The 17,122-nt window shown below is 40.3% G+C and overlaps 1 protein-coding gene across 4 annotated transcripts in view; it reads left to right on the plus strand.

The window, feature by feature from the left end:
* Positions 1 to 17,122, plus strand: part of DOCK10 (dedicator of cytokinesis 10) — a gene marked incomplete at both ends in the record, with an annotated part of 282,115 nt that overhangs the window by 236,053 nt on the left and 28,940 nt on the right. For all 4 annotated transcript variants that reach the window (XM_080719857.1, XM_080719855.1, XM_080719856.1 and 1 more), the window contains 15 exons: positions 77 to 121; positions 2,613 to 2,788; positions 2,911 to 3,027; positions 4,126 to 4,237; positions 4,911 to 5,032; positions 5,120 to 5,234; positions 5,327 to 5,393; positions 5,612 to 5,659; positions 6,200 to 6,301; positions 9,045 to 9,169; positions 10,063 to 10,175; positions 12,083 to 12,220; positions 12,755 to 12,937; positions 14,544 to 14,654; positions 15,793 to 16,008. In XM_080719857.1, the coding sequence (XP_080575983.1) occupies positions 77 to 121; positions 2,613 to 2,788; positions 2,911 to 3,027; positions 4,126 to 4,237; positions 4,911 to 5,032; positions 5,120 to 5,234; positions 5,327 to 5,393; positions 5,612 to 5,659; positions 6,200 to 6,301; positions 9,045 to 9,169; positions 10,063 to 10,175; positions 12,083 to 12,220; positions 12,755 to 12,937; positions 14,544 to 14,654; positions 15,793 to 16,008 (1,790 nt within the window). The remainder of the gene's footprint in view (positions 1 to 76; positions 122 to 2,612; positions 2,789 to 2,910; positions 3,028 to 4,125; positions 4,238 to 4,910; positions 5,033 to 5,119; positions 5,235 to 5,326; positions 5,394 to 5,611; positions 5,660 to 6,199; positions 6,302 to 9,044; positions 9,170 to 10,062; positions 10,176 to 12,082; positions 12,221 to 12,754; positions 12,938 to 14,543; positions 14,655 to 15,792; positions 16,009 to 17,122) is intronic.

A 17,122-nucleotide genomic window follows, 5' to 3' on the forward strand; every position in this document is an offset into this window, starting at 1 on the left:
TACATATAGTAAATGGATATGTATGCATCTGGACATGAATGTATCTGAACTATTTGCTTATTTATGTTTAATCTAGATCCTTTGACACCTTCGGAATCAACTCAAGAGTTACATGCCTCAGGTAAATGATGATGTATCGCCCATCTAAGCATCAAGGGCCACATCCCCTAATAATATTAATGAGTCTGGATACTGTACAGCTTCAGCTTCCAGATATTAATAATCACCTGGTTTTTACCTGCTAACAAATGGTCAGAAAGCTGACTGAGCTTTTTTTCTTATCACAGATAATTCAATGATTTCTTTATTCTACCTCCAAGATATACCCCCAGCCCTGTTTCTTATTCTTTATTTTGAAACGGGACCTCACTGAGTTGCAAAGGGCCTCACTAAGTAGTTGAGGCTGTCTGAGAACCTCAGTCCTCCTGTCTCAGCCTCCCAAATGCTGGGATTATAAGTGTGTGCCACCACACCCAGCTTTTATTATTTTTTTCTTTATTTTTTTTTTTTTTTGCGGTAATAGGAATTAAACCCAGGGGCGTTCTGCCTCTGAACTACATCTCCAGCCCTATTTTTTTATTCTTTATTTTGAAACAGGGTCTCACTGAGTCACAAATGGCCTCACTGAGTAGCTGAGGCTGTCTGTGAACCACAATCCTCCTGTTTCAGCCTCCCAAATGCTGGGATTACAAATGTGCACCACCACACCTGCTCTCATATTCAATTTTCCTTATCCATCATCTGTAGATGGAATCTTAGGCTGTTTTCTTATCTTGGCTGTTGGGAATAATGCTCCAACAAACATAAAATCACTGATGTTTCTTCAAAATACTGATTTCATTCAAAAAAGAAGCTAACCATGAGAGGGTTGAGGATAAGGGGGCACCTTGCACACTGTTGGTATGAATGCACAGTCACTATAGAAAGCAGTATGCAGACTCCACAAAAAATAGTTTTTAATAGTTTTTAAAAATAGTATTTAATCTGGTTGTTTGGGTTTGGTTTTCTTATAGGTTGGGGGGGTTGTTTGTGGGTTATATCTCGGTTTTGAAGGATTTTTATTGTTTTTAGGGGGTGGTTGCTGTTGAGTTCTGTGACTTTTTTATATGCTTTGGATATCAGCCCCCTCCAGTTTACAAATATTTTCACGCAGTCCATACTTTGTCTTCTCATTTTGATGATTGTTTCTGTTGCAGTCCAGAAACTTCTTAGTTTGATGCAGTTTCACTTGTTTATTTTGTCTCACTTGTTTATTTGGGCTTTTGTTGCCTGCACTTTGAGGCTCATATTTATAAAATTATTGTCAATACCAACATCAAAAATGTTTGCCCTAGCCAGGCATGGTGGCGCACCCTTTTAATCCCGGCATTCAGGAGGTTGAGACAGGAAGATCACAGCTTGTGCCCAGCCTCAGCTACTTAGTGAGGCCCTTTGCAACTCAGTGAGACCCTGTTTCAAAATTAAGAATAAAAAATAGGGCTGGGAGTGTCAGTTAGAGGTAAAATGCCCCTGGGTTCCATCCCCAGTACCACATACAAAAAAATGTTTTGCCCTATATTTCTTTGTAGGTGGTGGGTTGTGTTGGTGGTGGTGGTGGTGGTGGTGGTGGTGGTGGTGGTGGTGGTGCTATTACTACTATTACTACGACTAATAATAATAATTAGATCCACTTATACAGCACAGTAAACAATGCCAAATAAAACTCATTACTGGAAATCGTAACATTTCTTCTCCATAATTCAGGCTCAAGGCTCTACAGCCCGCTTGGGCTTCCCTCTCTCCTTGCTCCTGCATTCACTTCTAGTGCTCAATGGCTACTACTCCAGTCCAGACATTATCTCTTCACTTACCCCCTTCTTCTTTGTATGATATCTCTTATCCACATCTCCCATCTAAATCAGTTTACCTCTCGCCCCCATCTTAATGAGTTGATTAATCTCAAGTCTAATCAATTGGACACTAAACTCAAAGCCAACCTTTCAGGTCTTAACCTTTCTTACAGAAATGCAAATAGCAAAAGGACCTCAATGCCAGCTGAGGACTAAGAGCATGAATTTCTCCATCATCTAATCCCAGCCTATTTCTCAGTCCTCTCTGGATGCCCTTGCTAACTAACCCTGTAGACCCGTATTCCTCACACTTGAGTGCTTTCAGAATTCTGTGCCATTAAAACCTTATTCTTTTTTCTCCCAATCTCTTCTCCTACCTCTATGGCCTCCATCTGCACCCTAAATATCTTAACCTCCAAACTTTAAGTATTCCCCATGGCCCCTTTCAGCACGTCCCTTCCTGTAACATTTCTTGATTCCTAAAGACAAAAAGTAGATTTTTTCTCATTGGATTCCTATAATACTCTCAACATTCCATGTTTGTGAAATGTGACGGTAGACAGAGTGTGTTGGTTTGTATTTGCATTTCTGTTTCTACACATAGAGCCTCCCCTATCTTACTGAAAATCTAGATAATTCAACACATCTTATCTCTGAAGCAAATCTGTATTACTGCACCCCTCCTATCCGCGGGAGGGGTTGATAGCAGTGATAAATCTTTTGCAATTGTGACATGATTATGTGGTTTGTCAATAATACAAGTTCTTTTCTTTCCTCACAAAGATATGCCTGAATATTCAGTCACGAATGAGTTTTGCCGCAAACACTTCTTAATCGGAATTCTGCTACGAGAAGTTGGCTTCGCCCTGCAGGAAGACCAAGATATCAGGCACCTGGCCTTAGCTGTCCTAAAAAATCTAATGGCCAAGCATTCGTTTGATGATCGATACAGGGAACCAGTAAGTGGCCTTCCTCTTGCCCTTCTTTAAACACTACTTAATGGCTCACTGCATTAAATGGATAGCAAACCTACAAGCCTAATGATCTCCATGTGAATCATTTTGGCTACCTTTTCACCTAGAGAAAACAGGCCCAGATAGCAAGTTTATACATGCCCCTGTATGGCATGCTTCTGGACAATATGCCGAGGATTTACCTGAAGGACCTGTATCCTTTTACTGTCAACACATCTAATCAGGTAAGTCTGCATGACATTTCACATCTCTGTTTTAACAATGAATGTGTCCTTTTCATATATATGCCATGGAGAACCATGTCTCCCCACTTTCCTGCCAACTAGGAATTAGCCACACTTTATGCTGGGTACGCACATCAGTGTCAATATCCAGATTGGCCATGTTGGGCCTCCACCTGGTCCATCTCTCTAACGTCACATTTTTATTTTCCTTTGTTCTCCGTATCACTTTCCAATTCTTTCCAGTTTTTACAGCTCCTTTGTTACTTTCATGGTCTATCCTTAGTGTACTCCTTTCCCTCACCACCTCCTACATTGTCCTCATGGTCCCTGGTATCAGCATGGCCAAGTACCTTATTTATAGTCACAGCCAGAAAGTGGCCTGTTATGATCCCTCATCCCTGGGGCTATTATAATGATTGTACAAAGTCCAACTTTAGACTCACTGGCCGTGTTCAATCCCCAATGGTGAACATGATGCTGAATACAGTTACCATATAAGATACTGCCACCTAGAAGTAGGGTCATGTCTTTGGAATTTTTTTTTTAGTAGGAATCTTGCTCGAACCCCTGCAATATCGTTTACTATCTGTGTGACCTTCCATAGGTTACCCAAACTCTTTAGGCCTCCATTTCCTTATTTATATAATAGGAAAAAATACCACATCACTGCATCCTTATGATTAGATTGTGTGATGGAAAACATTTGTCATGAGGCCTGTCACATAATAAGTACTTAAAATAAAAAATCTAGTTGTTAATAATAATAATAATATTAACCTAAGATAACCCATGATAATAGCATATAATCAATAATGTGATTCATATCACTAACCATTCCAGCCATTTTGTCCTTATCTAAAAGACTGTTTGTCCTTATCTAAAAGACTATTTATCTAAAAGACTGTTTATCACTAAAAAAAACTCACATCATAAAATCTAATTGACACCAGGAATATGATTTTGACTGTAACCTTTGGTGGAACATAAAAGATCAAATTAGATGTCATCTAACTAAAAGTGTAATGAAGAAGGCATATGTGGGTTTACAATGTTGAAATATCCTGATTCCCATTCATCTCTCCTACACTTTGGATCTAGGGGTCTAGAGATGACTTAAGTACCAATGGAGGATTTCAAACCCAGACGTCTATGAAGCACGCAACCTCTGTGGATACATCATTTTCAAAAGATGTTTTAAATTCCATAGCAGGTACTCAAAACCTTCTGTTTAACAATCATCTCATGTTTACGTCGTATATCATTGTGTTTTTTGCCCAGTCCATAATTCATATATATTATCTATGTGACAAACTATGTTGCATTTATACAGTCTTTTTATGTATTTCTTTGAATGCCATCCAGTGATTTCCACTTCATTTTTACTTAAGTGTGAGGAGCGATCTACTCAATTGCTATCAAATTACCTCATTTCAGAAACAATCTTTAACTTTTCATTGCACGCAGCCTTTTAAAATATAATAGCTCTCCAACTTCAAAGATTATTTTAAGAACTATTCTGAAAATGTCATTTTAATTTCTGATAAACTGATGAAAGTTGAAAGCTCCTTCCCTAAAATTATCTTTATGAGCTTTCACTAAAACATTTTTTAAATTAGTGCTATCTTCCTTTAGAAGGCATTTTAAGAAATCAAAAGAACAATCCTATTTACTTTGTTCCCACTTACAATAATCCAGTTTTTCCTAAGTCCTTGATAACCACTGTAATAATAATAGAAATGTTACATATCTGCCAATCCCAGACTCTCTTTCACAATACTGCAGCCACCTCAAAACTCAACATCCTTTTGGTACGTCATTTTAGCTTTTTGTGTGTGTGCCCATACATCTCATTACCATCCGTGTGCTGTGGCTTGTGTTTACAGCATTTTCATCAATAGCTATTTCTACAGTGAACCATGCTGATTCTAGAGCATCCTTAGCAAGTCTTGACTCCAACCCAAGTACCACGGAGAAGAGCAGTGAGAAGACGGACAACTGTGAGAAGGTGCGGCTTCCTTCCCACCCCCGCCGAGCTCGCTGCATGACAGAGCCCTGACTCTCACTCGGTCCTGTTTGGTCCTTTTCCTCCTAGATCCCAAGGCCTTTGTCTTTGATTGGGTCGACTCTTCGATTTGACAAGTTGGATCAAGCAGAAACCCGGAGCCTTCTTATGTGCTTTCTTCACATTATGAAAACGATTTCAGATGGTAAAGAGAACTCTTTCCAATAACCTTTAAAAAAGAAGGAAAGGCAACTTTGACTTTCAAAGAGCCTCACACTTTGTGGTGTTTTCTTCTAGAGACTCTGATTGCCTACTGGCAGAGAGCACCCAGTCCAGAGGTGTCCGATTTCTTCAGCATCTTAGAGTAAGTTTTAGAGTTGGTTTTTCGTTTTTCTGGAGCTTTCAAAATAGCTCACTGTCCCACCCTTTATTCCAAGAACCCCTGTGGTAAATTTTCTGTTAATAATACATAGAACTTTCAAAGAAAACTAGGGATTTTTCTTTCAGTGTACTAAAATGAACATTTATGTATAAGTAAAAGGGTATGAATAATTTAAAATGTGACCTTTTCTTCATTTCCAGTGTCTGTCTTCAAAATTTCAGATACCTAGGAAAACGCAATATCGTAAGGTAATCATTTTAAATTCCAATAGGCTGATATGGTTTTTAACACGGCATTATGGCATGCATTAATGTGCCAGGCATGCTAGAAATCATAAAATGCAAATAAAGATCACTAAGCTGACTTCACATTAGACATCAAAGTTTGAAGATCGCACTTCATAGTAGACCCAGGAATAAAGTTTTCTAAAGGAAACGGCACAATGCCACAGATTTTTAAACTCCATTTCACTTATTTTCTGAACTAATTTATCTACCACTATATAGGTAAAAGAAAAATACTTAGTTAAGAAAGCATTTCCAGTAAACTGAAAACAAAAATTAATCTGGAACAACTTGGTCTTGTCATCATTTTCTCCTAAGACAAAGCAGTCCACAGCACTCACCCCCATTTCCTGTGACTCAGGTGAAACGTGGACTTCCCTTGCCATTAATGCACAGCGTCTTATGCATCTCATTGTCCAGTGGTTGTGTTGCCCGTTGCCACTCTGTTTTCGTACATAAATTATAAATGTGGAGCCATGATTGAAACATCAGTCTTCCTTGCAGAAAAGTTGCTGCTGCGTTTAAATTTGTACAGTCCACCCAGAACAATGGAACGCTCAAAGGATCCAACCCTTCCTGCCAGACATCTGGTCTCTTGCCACAATGGTACAGTCACTTTTACTGGGCATTTCTATCTATTTATGTATGTGTATGTTTGCATATTTATGTATATTTGAAGGCTAGACACATATAGACAGACACACACACACACACACACACACATACACACACACACACACACACACACACATACACACACACACGGGAGGAGCACACACAACCTTCTATACTTCAGACCAAATGCAGATTTCTGAGTTGCTCTACCTACTTAAGAAACGTCTTAGCTAATTCTTTCTCTGGCCCACACACTTATAAAACCAGACAGCTAAGTATTATGCTTTGTTTGAGGGCACTTAGAACACAGTGCCTTGTATACAATGAGATTTCCACTTAATTGCACCTGAAAGATATACACAACTCCAATCAATGCTTCTTCTAATGCTGGATAATATCCTAGTGACAAAGTAATATCTGGAATCATGTCTCCCTAGTCTTTTCAGTAATTATAACATTTTAGCGATATCTTAAAGCTGAGATTGTAGTTTAAAAGGTCAAAGGCCATGAGGAAGCAGGCTGACCCTGCAGACGCCCCTTAGATTTCCTAGTCATTAGGCTAATTTTCCTCCCATGTAGGACCTGCAGTCATCCTTTATTAGCCTACCCGACGGAGCCATTTCCCCTGAAATTCTTACTCAGAGCTCCTCTGAGTCTAATAAATAAGAATTGCTTGCTAAAACTTCTCCCAGTTTGATTTATTTTTCCCAGAGGTGTCATGATAATATATAAAATGAAAATTTTAGAAAGAGTTTTAGAGGGAAATATGAAAGTGGTATAAAGTCAATAAATCATAAAGTTTGCCTCCATCCATAGGGATCCCTTGAAACTGCCCTCCAGTGAGGGAGTAAATTTTAAAAAGTGTAATGGGTGTCTTTTGCAAATAGTGATAGGATAAAGGTCAGTAACGAATTACTTTCCATGTTTAATAATAGTAGTAATCCACCTGTGGTCACTGTAGTTCTGTAGGTGTTTGAGAGGCTCACAGGTCCTGTCTCTGGCTGCCCCTCATCTCCTAAAAATCAAGGACTTTCCTCCAAGAGTCCCAGAATGAAGTACTCAAGACCCTTGGGAGTGGGAAGTCCCTTACGTTCAAGGCTTAGACCTCAGAATTTAATATCTGTAGTTTCAGGAACAGAACCTTCAGATTCCCCGGGCTACAAGTCATATCTCCAAAACCTTTGATTTAGCCAGAACCAGGTAGCACTTGAAGAATATGAGGAAGAGAAAACTGTAGCCCCTTTTTCCAGGTCCAACCCTCAGGCTCTCCCATTGTCTGTGTTCCTGCAGAAGTGTTTTTATGAGTGTTTCACATGACAGCAAACGTGTTTCACATGACAGCAAACGTCCCAAGCATTACCAGCCTACATCTTCGGCCAGCTCACACAGTCGGAAACAAGTGTCCCTAATTCCACAGAGACATATTGGCTGATATTCCCAGGCAGAAGTGCCACAGGGGCATTGAAGGGAAAGTGCTGTAGACCACGTTGTCCCCCACCCCTCAAGATGGAAGCGCTGGGGGAGGGGGACCCTCAAATGCCTGCTGCTCACCACAATCCATGTCATTCCTGAAGAACACAAACAGAATGAAACCATACTCACGAGGAATTTCCAAATACAAAAACATAGGAAAACAAGGGGTTTTAGATTAAATTTTATATTTTACCTCTTTTAAAACAATGTGATATATATGAGCTATGTAGTATTTTATACACATATATATACATATGTATGTATGTATGTATGTATGTGTACATATATATGAACTGGAGATTAAAACCAGAAGCATTTTAACTCTGGTCTACAACCCCAACCCTTTTTAATTTTTATTTTGAAACAAGGTCTCACTAAGTTTCTGAGGCTGGCCTCAAATCTGCAATTCTCCTATCTCAGCCTCTTAAATACCAGAATTATAGGCATGTGTCACCACACTGGCTTGTACTATACTTTTTAAGGTCCACTACTGTGCCATCCTGGTCAGCCAACAACCAACTCAACATTCGTGGAATCCTGTGTTTTAGTCAATAATGATGACCAGATCTCAGTGTCTGTTCGTCTGTGTATTATTCTTCTGAATGCTCCTTTAATAAAATAAATTTTTACAAAAGTATTTAAAGGGTTTCTTCCATCATGCTGCTTATAATTAATATTCTCTGGGTTTTGTTGTTGTTGTTGTTGTTGTTTTTTGCATTACTGGGGATGGAACCCAGGGGCATTCTAACTCCGAGCTACACCCCCAGCCCTATTTTCTTTTCTTTTTTTTTTTTTTTTTTTTTTTTTTTTTTGGTGGTACTGGGGATGGAACTCTTCTACCTCCGGGCTACACTCCCAGACTCCCAGACCTATTTTATATTTTATTTGGAAACAGGGTCTCTTAAGCCAGCGAGGCTGGTTTCGAACCTGCGTGGTCCTCCTGTCTCTGCCTCCCAAGCGCGGGGATTACAAGCGTGTGCTACCACTCCTGGCTTTATTCTTTATTTTTGAAACAGGGTCTCACTGAGTTGCAAAGGGTCTCACTGAGTAGCTGAGGCTGTCCGCAAACCACAATCCTCCTGTTTCAGCCTCTCAAATGCCGGGATTACAAGTGTGCATCACCACGCCTAGGTATAATTAATGTTCTTAATAAAAAGTCTACCCAATTTTTTTATACTTGACTCCATCTAGAATATTTGAATGATCATTTGGATACAGCGTCCTCCCATGACATGAACCACTTCTCTCATTTCGTTTCCAGGATGCACGCCAATTCCGGTCAAGAAGGACTTAAGCAGCACAGATCACAGACTTTACCTATAATTCGAGGCAAAAATGCACTTTCAAACCCCAAACTCCTACAGATGTTAGACAGTAGCATGACTAGTAAGTAAACAGGGTGGTTGCCTCTTGCTCTTTGGGTGTGTGTAAGGCATGAAATGCATTATAATGTTTGGGAAATGTAAGGAATGCTGTTACACCGGGAAACCCCTGCGTTAAGATTGGTCGCAGCCCTGGGAATGTTTCTTCAAGGAAATAATTACCAGACAATGGTTAAAAAAAAATGTAGTGTCCATACAGATAAGGAAGAAAGAAAGGCAAAATTCCCAGTATAATATAGTCAGTGTAGTTTCCCTAAAATAAACAACTCTGCGTATTACAAGGATTTGGGGGATTTCTCTCAACCAAGTTATTACTGTTGATACTGGGAGAAAAGAATAAAGTGTCCACGGCCAGAAGCAGGAAGCATGATGTCTTGAATCCAGACATGTGTCCATCCCATCCTGTTAATGAGAGAAAACACAGCCTGGTTTTTTGCAGCATATAAATGTTAGTAATTATGGGCATGTGGCCCCACAGTTCTTGATTTGAAGGTGTGTGCCTCAGTCTGTGAATACACTTTGTGCCTTTCCGAGGGGGCTGTTTGTGTAGATTATCCACTGAGACCATACATTTGGTTTATTAGTTCAAAAGCACAAACATTAAAATGGCCTGATTACCAAAGAAATATGACCCTCTTAATCGCTGAATTAATGGAAAAGAACTAAGAAATAATGGAACTCCTACAGCTGATATATACAAAGGGCACACATTCACTAATGATTTTATCTACTGCTTTTTAATTCAGCTATAAAGGAAATTAATCACAAAAGCACTTTGATTTAATAAATAATCAAAATACCAATAGGCCCTGGATACATTGTAATAGAACAAAATATTTTCCAGGGTATGAAGAATTGGCTTAGATATGTTCATGTTGATTATTTTGTATTTTGTAGGCAACTCCAATGAAATAGACATTGTCCACCATGTAGACACAGAAGCCAACATAGCCACAGAGGTGTGCCTCACTATTCTAGACCTGCTGTCTCTTTTCACGCAGGTCCACCAGGTGAGCATGATCAAAACGCTTTCTGCAAAACAGTGAGATGGGAGGCAGGACAGTCATTTGAAGTCAAGAACATTTACAAACGCAATTAACCTGACAATCGATTTACCCATGAGAAGAAAGCGTATTTACAAGATGCTGGTTTTATCCCAGGTTGGCTAGTGCTGGCTTGGCATGCATACCTGTGTGTTTTGCTTTGCTGTTAGCAAGTAACGAATCTTCCTTCCTACTTCCTCTTGCTTTGCTGTCAGGCAAGCCGAGCTAAATGAGAACATAAACCTGTAGTTTTTTTTTTTTTTAATGGAAAAGGAAGAAACAAATGGTGCTGCATGTTACATTTATATCTAGATGCAAAGAACTGACTTACTAATTCTGAACATTTTTCCTTACTTGCCGTTTGTATATCTTTGATAAAGTGCTATCACTATATACTATTAAAGCTGCTTAAGATGAAGAGATTGTTTATATCAACTTTTGACACGGATATAGAGAAATTAGACTCTCATTCACTGATTATAGAAGGCAAATATAATAGAGACACTTTGGAAAACAGTATGGCAGTTTGAAAAAAATTAATCATATACCTATTATATGACCAGCCATTCCTATACTAGGTATTGATCCAGGAAAAATCAAAGCATATGTCTCTGCAAAGCCTCATTCGTCAACCTATATAGCAGGTTTATTTTAATAGCAAAAAAAAAAAAAGAAACAACCCAAATATAAATCAGAAGGTGGATGGATTAAGAAAATTATGACATATCTATACAATGGACTATTACTCAGCAGCAAAAAAGCAGTAAGCTAATGCTACAGACTACAACATCAATTAAGCCCAAGAAGTCAAACAAAACAGGGAATGTACTATATTATTCAATTTCCATAAAATTTTAGAAACGCTAATGATAGAAACAGATCAATGATCACCCAAGAATGTGGAGGAAAGGATAAAAGAATTACAAAAATATATTTTATAACTAAGTTAAGGAATAAATTGATCATACATTAAATGATATTTAAATATATATCTGTTTTGGAAGTGATAAAGATATCCATTATCTTGATTACTGATGGTTTCTTGATAATGTACCAACGTCAACCTCATCAAATTGTGTAATTTGAGGATGTGCACTTAATTATATGTCAGTTACACTTGAGTAAAGCTGTGCTATTAAAAACATTTTCGGCTCAACTAAATGAGCTACAGAGCCTGCTGGCACTTTAAGGATTGATCTAGTAAAAGTTGAATCCACTGATAAAGTCTCTATATCCAACATCATGACTACACCATGAAATCTCTGCTCTTGGGTGAAATGTTAGCATGATGATAGAAAAAACAGCAAACATATTTGACTCTTTATTGCTCCATGGGCATGCTGCTCAAATCTCACATTTCTGAAAGGCTTTCCCAGCACCTATCAGAGCCCGTCCATCTATGGCCTCTTCATTCTCTTCCCTGACCCGACCCTGCGCACTGAGCACCAGCTACTCTGCTCTTGGTCAGCCTTGAACCCACAAGCTTCTCTGCAGCATGAGACTGCAGAGGCGTCTTGTATTAGCTGTTTCTCCCTTCTGGGACAGTCCTCCCCTATCTAAGGCAGGGCCCTTTAGCTCATTTGCCCATTCATCCAAAAAAGAGTTCTTTGCTGGCCATCTTATCAAATGCAACCTACCCCCAAAGCAATGAGTTTCTATTAAATCATCCTACCCCCTTACCTTATTTAGTCATGTCTTTTTTCCATCACTGCCCAGGTAAGTTTCAATGGGACTATGAACCATGTCTTCTTACTCAACATTTCCTTTCGTAGCACCCAGAATCCTGTCTACCACATGCTAGGTTCATAGCAAAGAGTGTTGAGGTAAAGCAAGTGTTCTTTCACTTCTAAATTATGTCTGTGCTGACTTTCCAGAGACAACTCCAACAATCTGACTGTCAGAATTCACTGATGAAAAGGGTCTTTGACACCTACATGCTCTTTTTCCAAGTCAACCAGTCAGCCACGGCACTGAAGCACGTGTTTGCCTCTTTGAGACTGTTTGTGTGCAAGGTAAGGATGCTCCAGGTTACAATGATAAGAAACACATAATAATCCTTGCACCTCTCAGTATGACAAGGCTTGTTTTCTTATATTTTGGTTTCACTGGATGTTGATTCATGGTCTCAAAATGAGATGACATTCTGCCTGCTTGGATAGCAAAAAGAAATAAAATCTCTCTGGGTTCTCAGTGTTTGGAATCTAGAGTTCAGTACACTGCATTCGTCCAGATGCCCCATCCATCCATATCAAGTTCAAGGTCCCACACTAAAGTAGATACCGCCACATCCTTCGAGGACGCCTCTAAGTGACACCTGTGACTTTAGCAAAGCTAGGTGGGCAGATCACATAACAAAGGTCTCGCTCAATCTGTTATCAGTTATTGATACAAGGGGTGGAGAATGATCACATGGAATTCATCAAATCAAATTATATCCTCACTTACCAATAAAAAAGAGTAGTCTTTTCAAAAGAGAAGCTGTGTTGTAGGGAGTTTTAAAATGGGATGCTCGGAGCAAAATGAAGCAGTGTCTCCCCTTTCTCTAGTTTCCTTCAGCGTTCTTTCAAGGGCCCGCCGACCTCTGTGGTGCATTCTGCTATGAAGTCCTCAAGTGCTGCAACCACAGGTCCCGCTCAACCCAGATGGAGGCCTCCGCGCTGCTCTACTTCTTCATGAGGAAGAACTTTGAATTTAACAAGCAGAAATCAATTGTCCGATCCCATTTACAAGTAAGTGCTAACAATTCTTCCTAATGCTATTGTGAGCACCACTAACCAGGGACTGCGGACACAGCTCAGTTGACAGAGCACTTTCCTGGCATGCAGGAGGTACCACACACACACGCACCATGCACTGATTCAGGCCTCTAGTCGCCAGGAATCCAGTAGCCATCTCCTCCACCAGATTCCTCCTTACGGCCTTATCACACTCATCCTGGCTTATAGAAGGAGCACAGCTGGGCAGAAATCAACAGAGCTCCTATCTGTACTTGAACTTTCTTTTCTTCTGGAATCATAAAATAGACAACTCAGGGCCAGCACTAGAAAGCCAAACCCGTAAAATTCTGGGTGCGTAACTATCTTCCTCTGAGCCATCCCAAGATTTCTGTAGCATCCCTTAGGGATTTAGGTTTAGATGACATGCCCTGTATCAATGTGACCTTCCAAGGATGCCTTGTGACGTGTAGGGCACAGGGCCTACAGGGAGAAATTGACACATAAATCCAGTCCAGTGAGTTTTTTTTTTTTTTTGAAACCCAGGGATATTCTACCTCTGAGCTACAACCCCAGCCCTGTTTTTTATTCTTTATTTTGAAACAAGGTCTGACTGAGTTGCAAAGGGCCTCACCAAATAGTAGCTGACACTGTCCATGAATCCAAGTCCTCCTGTCTCAACCTCCTAAATGGTGGGATTACAAGCTTGCACTAGCATGCTCAGCCAGTGAGTTTAAAAAAAAAAAAAATACCACTTCTTAGGGGCTAGGGACATAGCTCAGTGGTAAAGAATTTGCCCAGCAAGTGTGAGACCTTGGGTTCCATCCCCACAACCCCCCCTCCAGCCCTGTTTTTTATTCTTTATTTTGAAACAAGGTCTGACTGAGTTGCAAAGGGCCTCACCAAATAGTAGCTGACACTGTCCATGAATCCAAGTCCTCCTGTCTCAACCTCCTAAATGGTGGGATTACAAGCTTGCACTAGCATGCTCAGCCAGTGAGTTTAAAAAAAAAAATACCACTTCTTAGGGGCTAGGGACATAGCTCAGTGGTAAAGAATTTGCCCAGCAAGTGTGAGACCTTGGGTTTCATCCCCACAACCCCCAAAATAAACAATACTATTTCTCCAGCTGGACACAGTGGTGCATGCCTGTAATCTCAGTAGTCCACAGGCAGGATCACAGGCTCAGGGCCAGCCTCAGCGATTTAACAAGATTCTCAGCAATTTAATGAGACCCTTCTTCAAAATAAAAAATAAAATAAGGCCAGGGGTTTAACTTAGAGGTAAAATGTTTCTGGGTTCAATCTCCAGTACCAAAAAAAAAAAAAATGCTACTTCTCCTTTTGTGTGTGTGTATGTTTGTTTGTTTGTTTGTTTTATGTTACTAGGGATGGAACCCAGGGGCTTTCTACCTCCCGGCTACACTACCAGAACTATTTTATATTTTATTCAAAAACAAGGTCTCACTACATTACTGAGAGTCTCACTAAGTTGCCGAGGCTGGCTTTGAACCTGGGTGATCCTCCTGTCTCAGCCTCCCAAGCGCGGGTATTACAAGCATGTGCCACAATGCCCAGCATCTCCTTTTGTTTTAAGGGTTTCATTTTTCTTTTTCTTCCAGCTCATCAAAGCAGTGAGCCAGCTGATAGCCGACGCTGGGATTGGAGGCTCACGGTTTCAACATTCCCTTGCGATCACCAATAATTTTGCCAATGGAGACAAGCAAATGAAAGTAAGAAATGCCTTGTGGACTTTTCTAAAGAGATAAGAATAAGCCAAAGTGGGTTCTTTTTATGAGATAGAAAAATCATAAAAAATATACATTTTTTGAGACTTTTAGCACTTATATTGAGTCTGCTTAACTGATAATAAGCCCTACATTCATCAGTGCATGATCCCTTAAACAGCATTTCCAAGATAACATAGTTGGAACGTGGATGAGAAGAAGATTTCTTTTTCTTTTTCCCAGGGACATTCTACCTCTGAGCTGCACCCCGGTCCTATTTTTTAGTCTTTTTTATTTTTTGAAACAGGGTCTCACTGAGTTGCGAAGGGCCTCGCTAAGTAGCTGAGGCCGTCCACAACCATGATCCTCTGGTCTCCACCTCCCGAATGCTGGGATTACAAGCGTTGCGCCACCACGCATAGCCTCCTTCAGCATTTTTTAAAGACTTTTTCCTTTAAGCATTATACTGAAAAATCTAGTAAGCAAGCTTCAGGTGTGCCTAGACTCGGAGGTTAAATAATGCTTTCAGATCCTTTCCCCCCACTTCTGTTGTGCCTCTTCATCTCTTCGAGTTATCTTTGTTTCCTTCACTACAGAAGGGTCTTCCCCTGGGGATTGCTCTCAAAAATGATGAGGATACTGACATTGTCTTATGAGTAGGAAAAATAAAAAAAATCCTCATTTGATAATAACCAATTAAAGTCCCCACAATGAATCTCATTGATCCAGCCTTGTACCATAAACTCATCTCTAAACCAATCAGAATGGTCTAGAAGATCAGAGAACTTGACTGGCCAGGCCATTGCCACATGCCACTCATGGTGCCTAGGAATGAAATCAGAGTTGTCCAGATCACAAAAACTAGAGTTAGGGAGGACAGAAACTCAAAGACAACCAGGACGCTACTACTAAAAGTAGGTTAGAAGACAAAAAAAATAAAGTCTCCTGCACCTCTTATCTTCGAATGTATACATGTAAGCACCACAATCACAATACACAGAATTTGCAGATATAGAAAGCACACATTTATGAACAACATACGGAACGCACCATGCGGTAGTGGCAAGCCACAATTAGTAGCAGGACTTGATGTTAACTTGGGAACTCTAAATAGATGATGACTCAGGTGCTCTATTTTCCAAAGAACAGCAATTTCCCAGCGGAGGTGAAAGACCTGACCAAGCGTATCAGGACTGTGTTGATGGCCACGGCTCAGATGAAGGAGCATGAGAAGGACCCCGAGATGCTGGTAGACCTCCAGTACAGCCTAGCAAATTCCTACGCAAGCACCCCCGAGCTGCGGAGGACGTGGCTGGAGAGCATGGCCAAGATTCACGCAAGAAATGGAGACTTATCCGAGGTGACCAGCATGGGCTTTCTCACTGAATACTGGAGGCTCTATGATTCATGAATCATATAAAGTCACCATCCCTTTCCACTACTCTAGATATGACTTGACTATATATTTTGTCCAGGAAGTTAGCGTTTAGAATTCAAGGACATCTAACTCCTTGAATGGATGACAAAGATGTCTAACTCCAACTGGATTACCTCCAATAAGGGCCAGTCCCAGTAGGGTCAACAGCAGTGTAAGAAATGCAATGCAGAGATGAATGTTGAAAACTAAGGCCGAGGAGGATGGTGGTAAGGATATCTGGGAATTAAGAGTTTAAAAAAAAAATCAATGCTCTGTGTTTTAAAGCTTCTTCTCTGCAACTGGAGGTGAAGGGAGTGGGGCGGGGGGTAATTTTACAATGGAGAACAAGCTCCGGTAGGAAATACAGTCCTCATTTCACAGCTAGTCTGAAGTAGACATGGAACAGTTAACACTTGTACCATGAGAAGAAAGTCCACTGTGTGAAGATTAGAAATCAATACCTTTTTTTCTGTCAGCATTTGTATTTGTACTGGGCAAATGTATTTAGTGTGTGTATCTGGTGGGGAAGACTGACTGACTGACTGACTGACTGGAGCTTGAATCCAGGTACATCCTGTCTTTGATAACACTCCAAACTCTATTTTATTTTTTACTTTGAAACGGGATCTCACTAAATTGCTGAGGGCATTTCTAAATTGCTGGAGCTGGACTCAGGATTGTGATCTTCCTGTCTCAGCTTCCCAAGACCTAGGATTTATAAGCATGTGCACCGTGCTTCCACAGGTGAAGCCATTCTTAGTGCCAGAGGGCTTCTGAGCACCAAATAGGGAGGTTCTGACTGATTCCAGAGCTCTGTTACTCTGCGGAAGATACTAGATTGTCTAGGATAGTCCTAAAACCTGAGCCTCTTCTGGTCATAAGAGATAAGAAGCCTAGCTTGCAGGAATTTGATGAGGACAGGACTGAGAAAGTCTAGCCCCTTAGATTTATCTGAAAAGGGTGAAAGCCCTCCATAAAACCTCACAAGGAAAACCCTGAAGTTGTTTGGAATCTTCTACAAGGCAGGTTTTCATGTGTTAGCAATGCTCAGGACTTT

Source organism: Muscardinus avellanarius (assembly GCF_963383645.1).
Source record: "Muscardinus avellanarius genome assembly, chromosome: 2".
In the NCBI taxonomy this organism is placed as follows: domain Eukaryota; kingdom Metazoa; phylum Chordata; class Mammalia; order Rodentia; family Gliridae; genus Muscardinus; species Muscardinus avellanarius.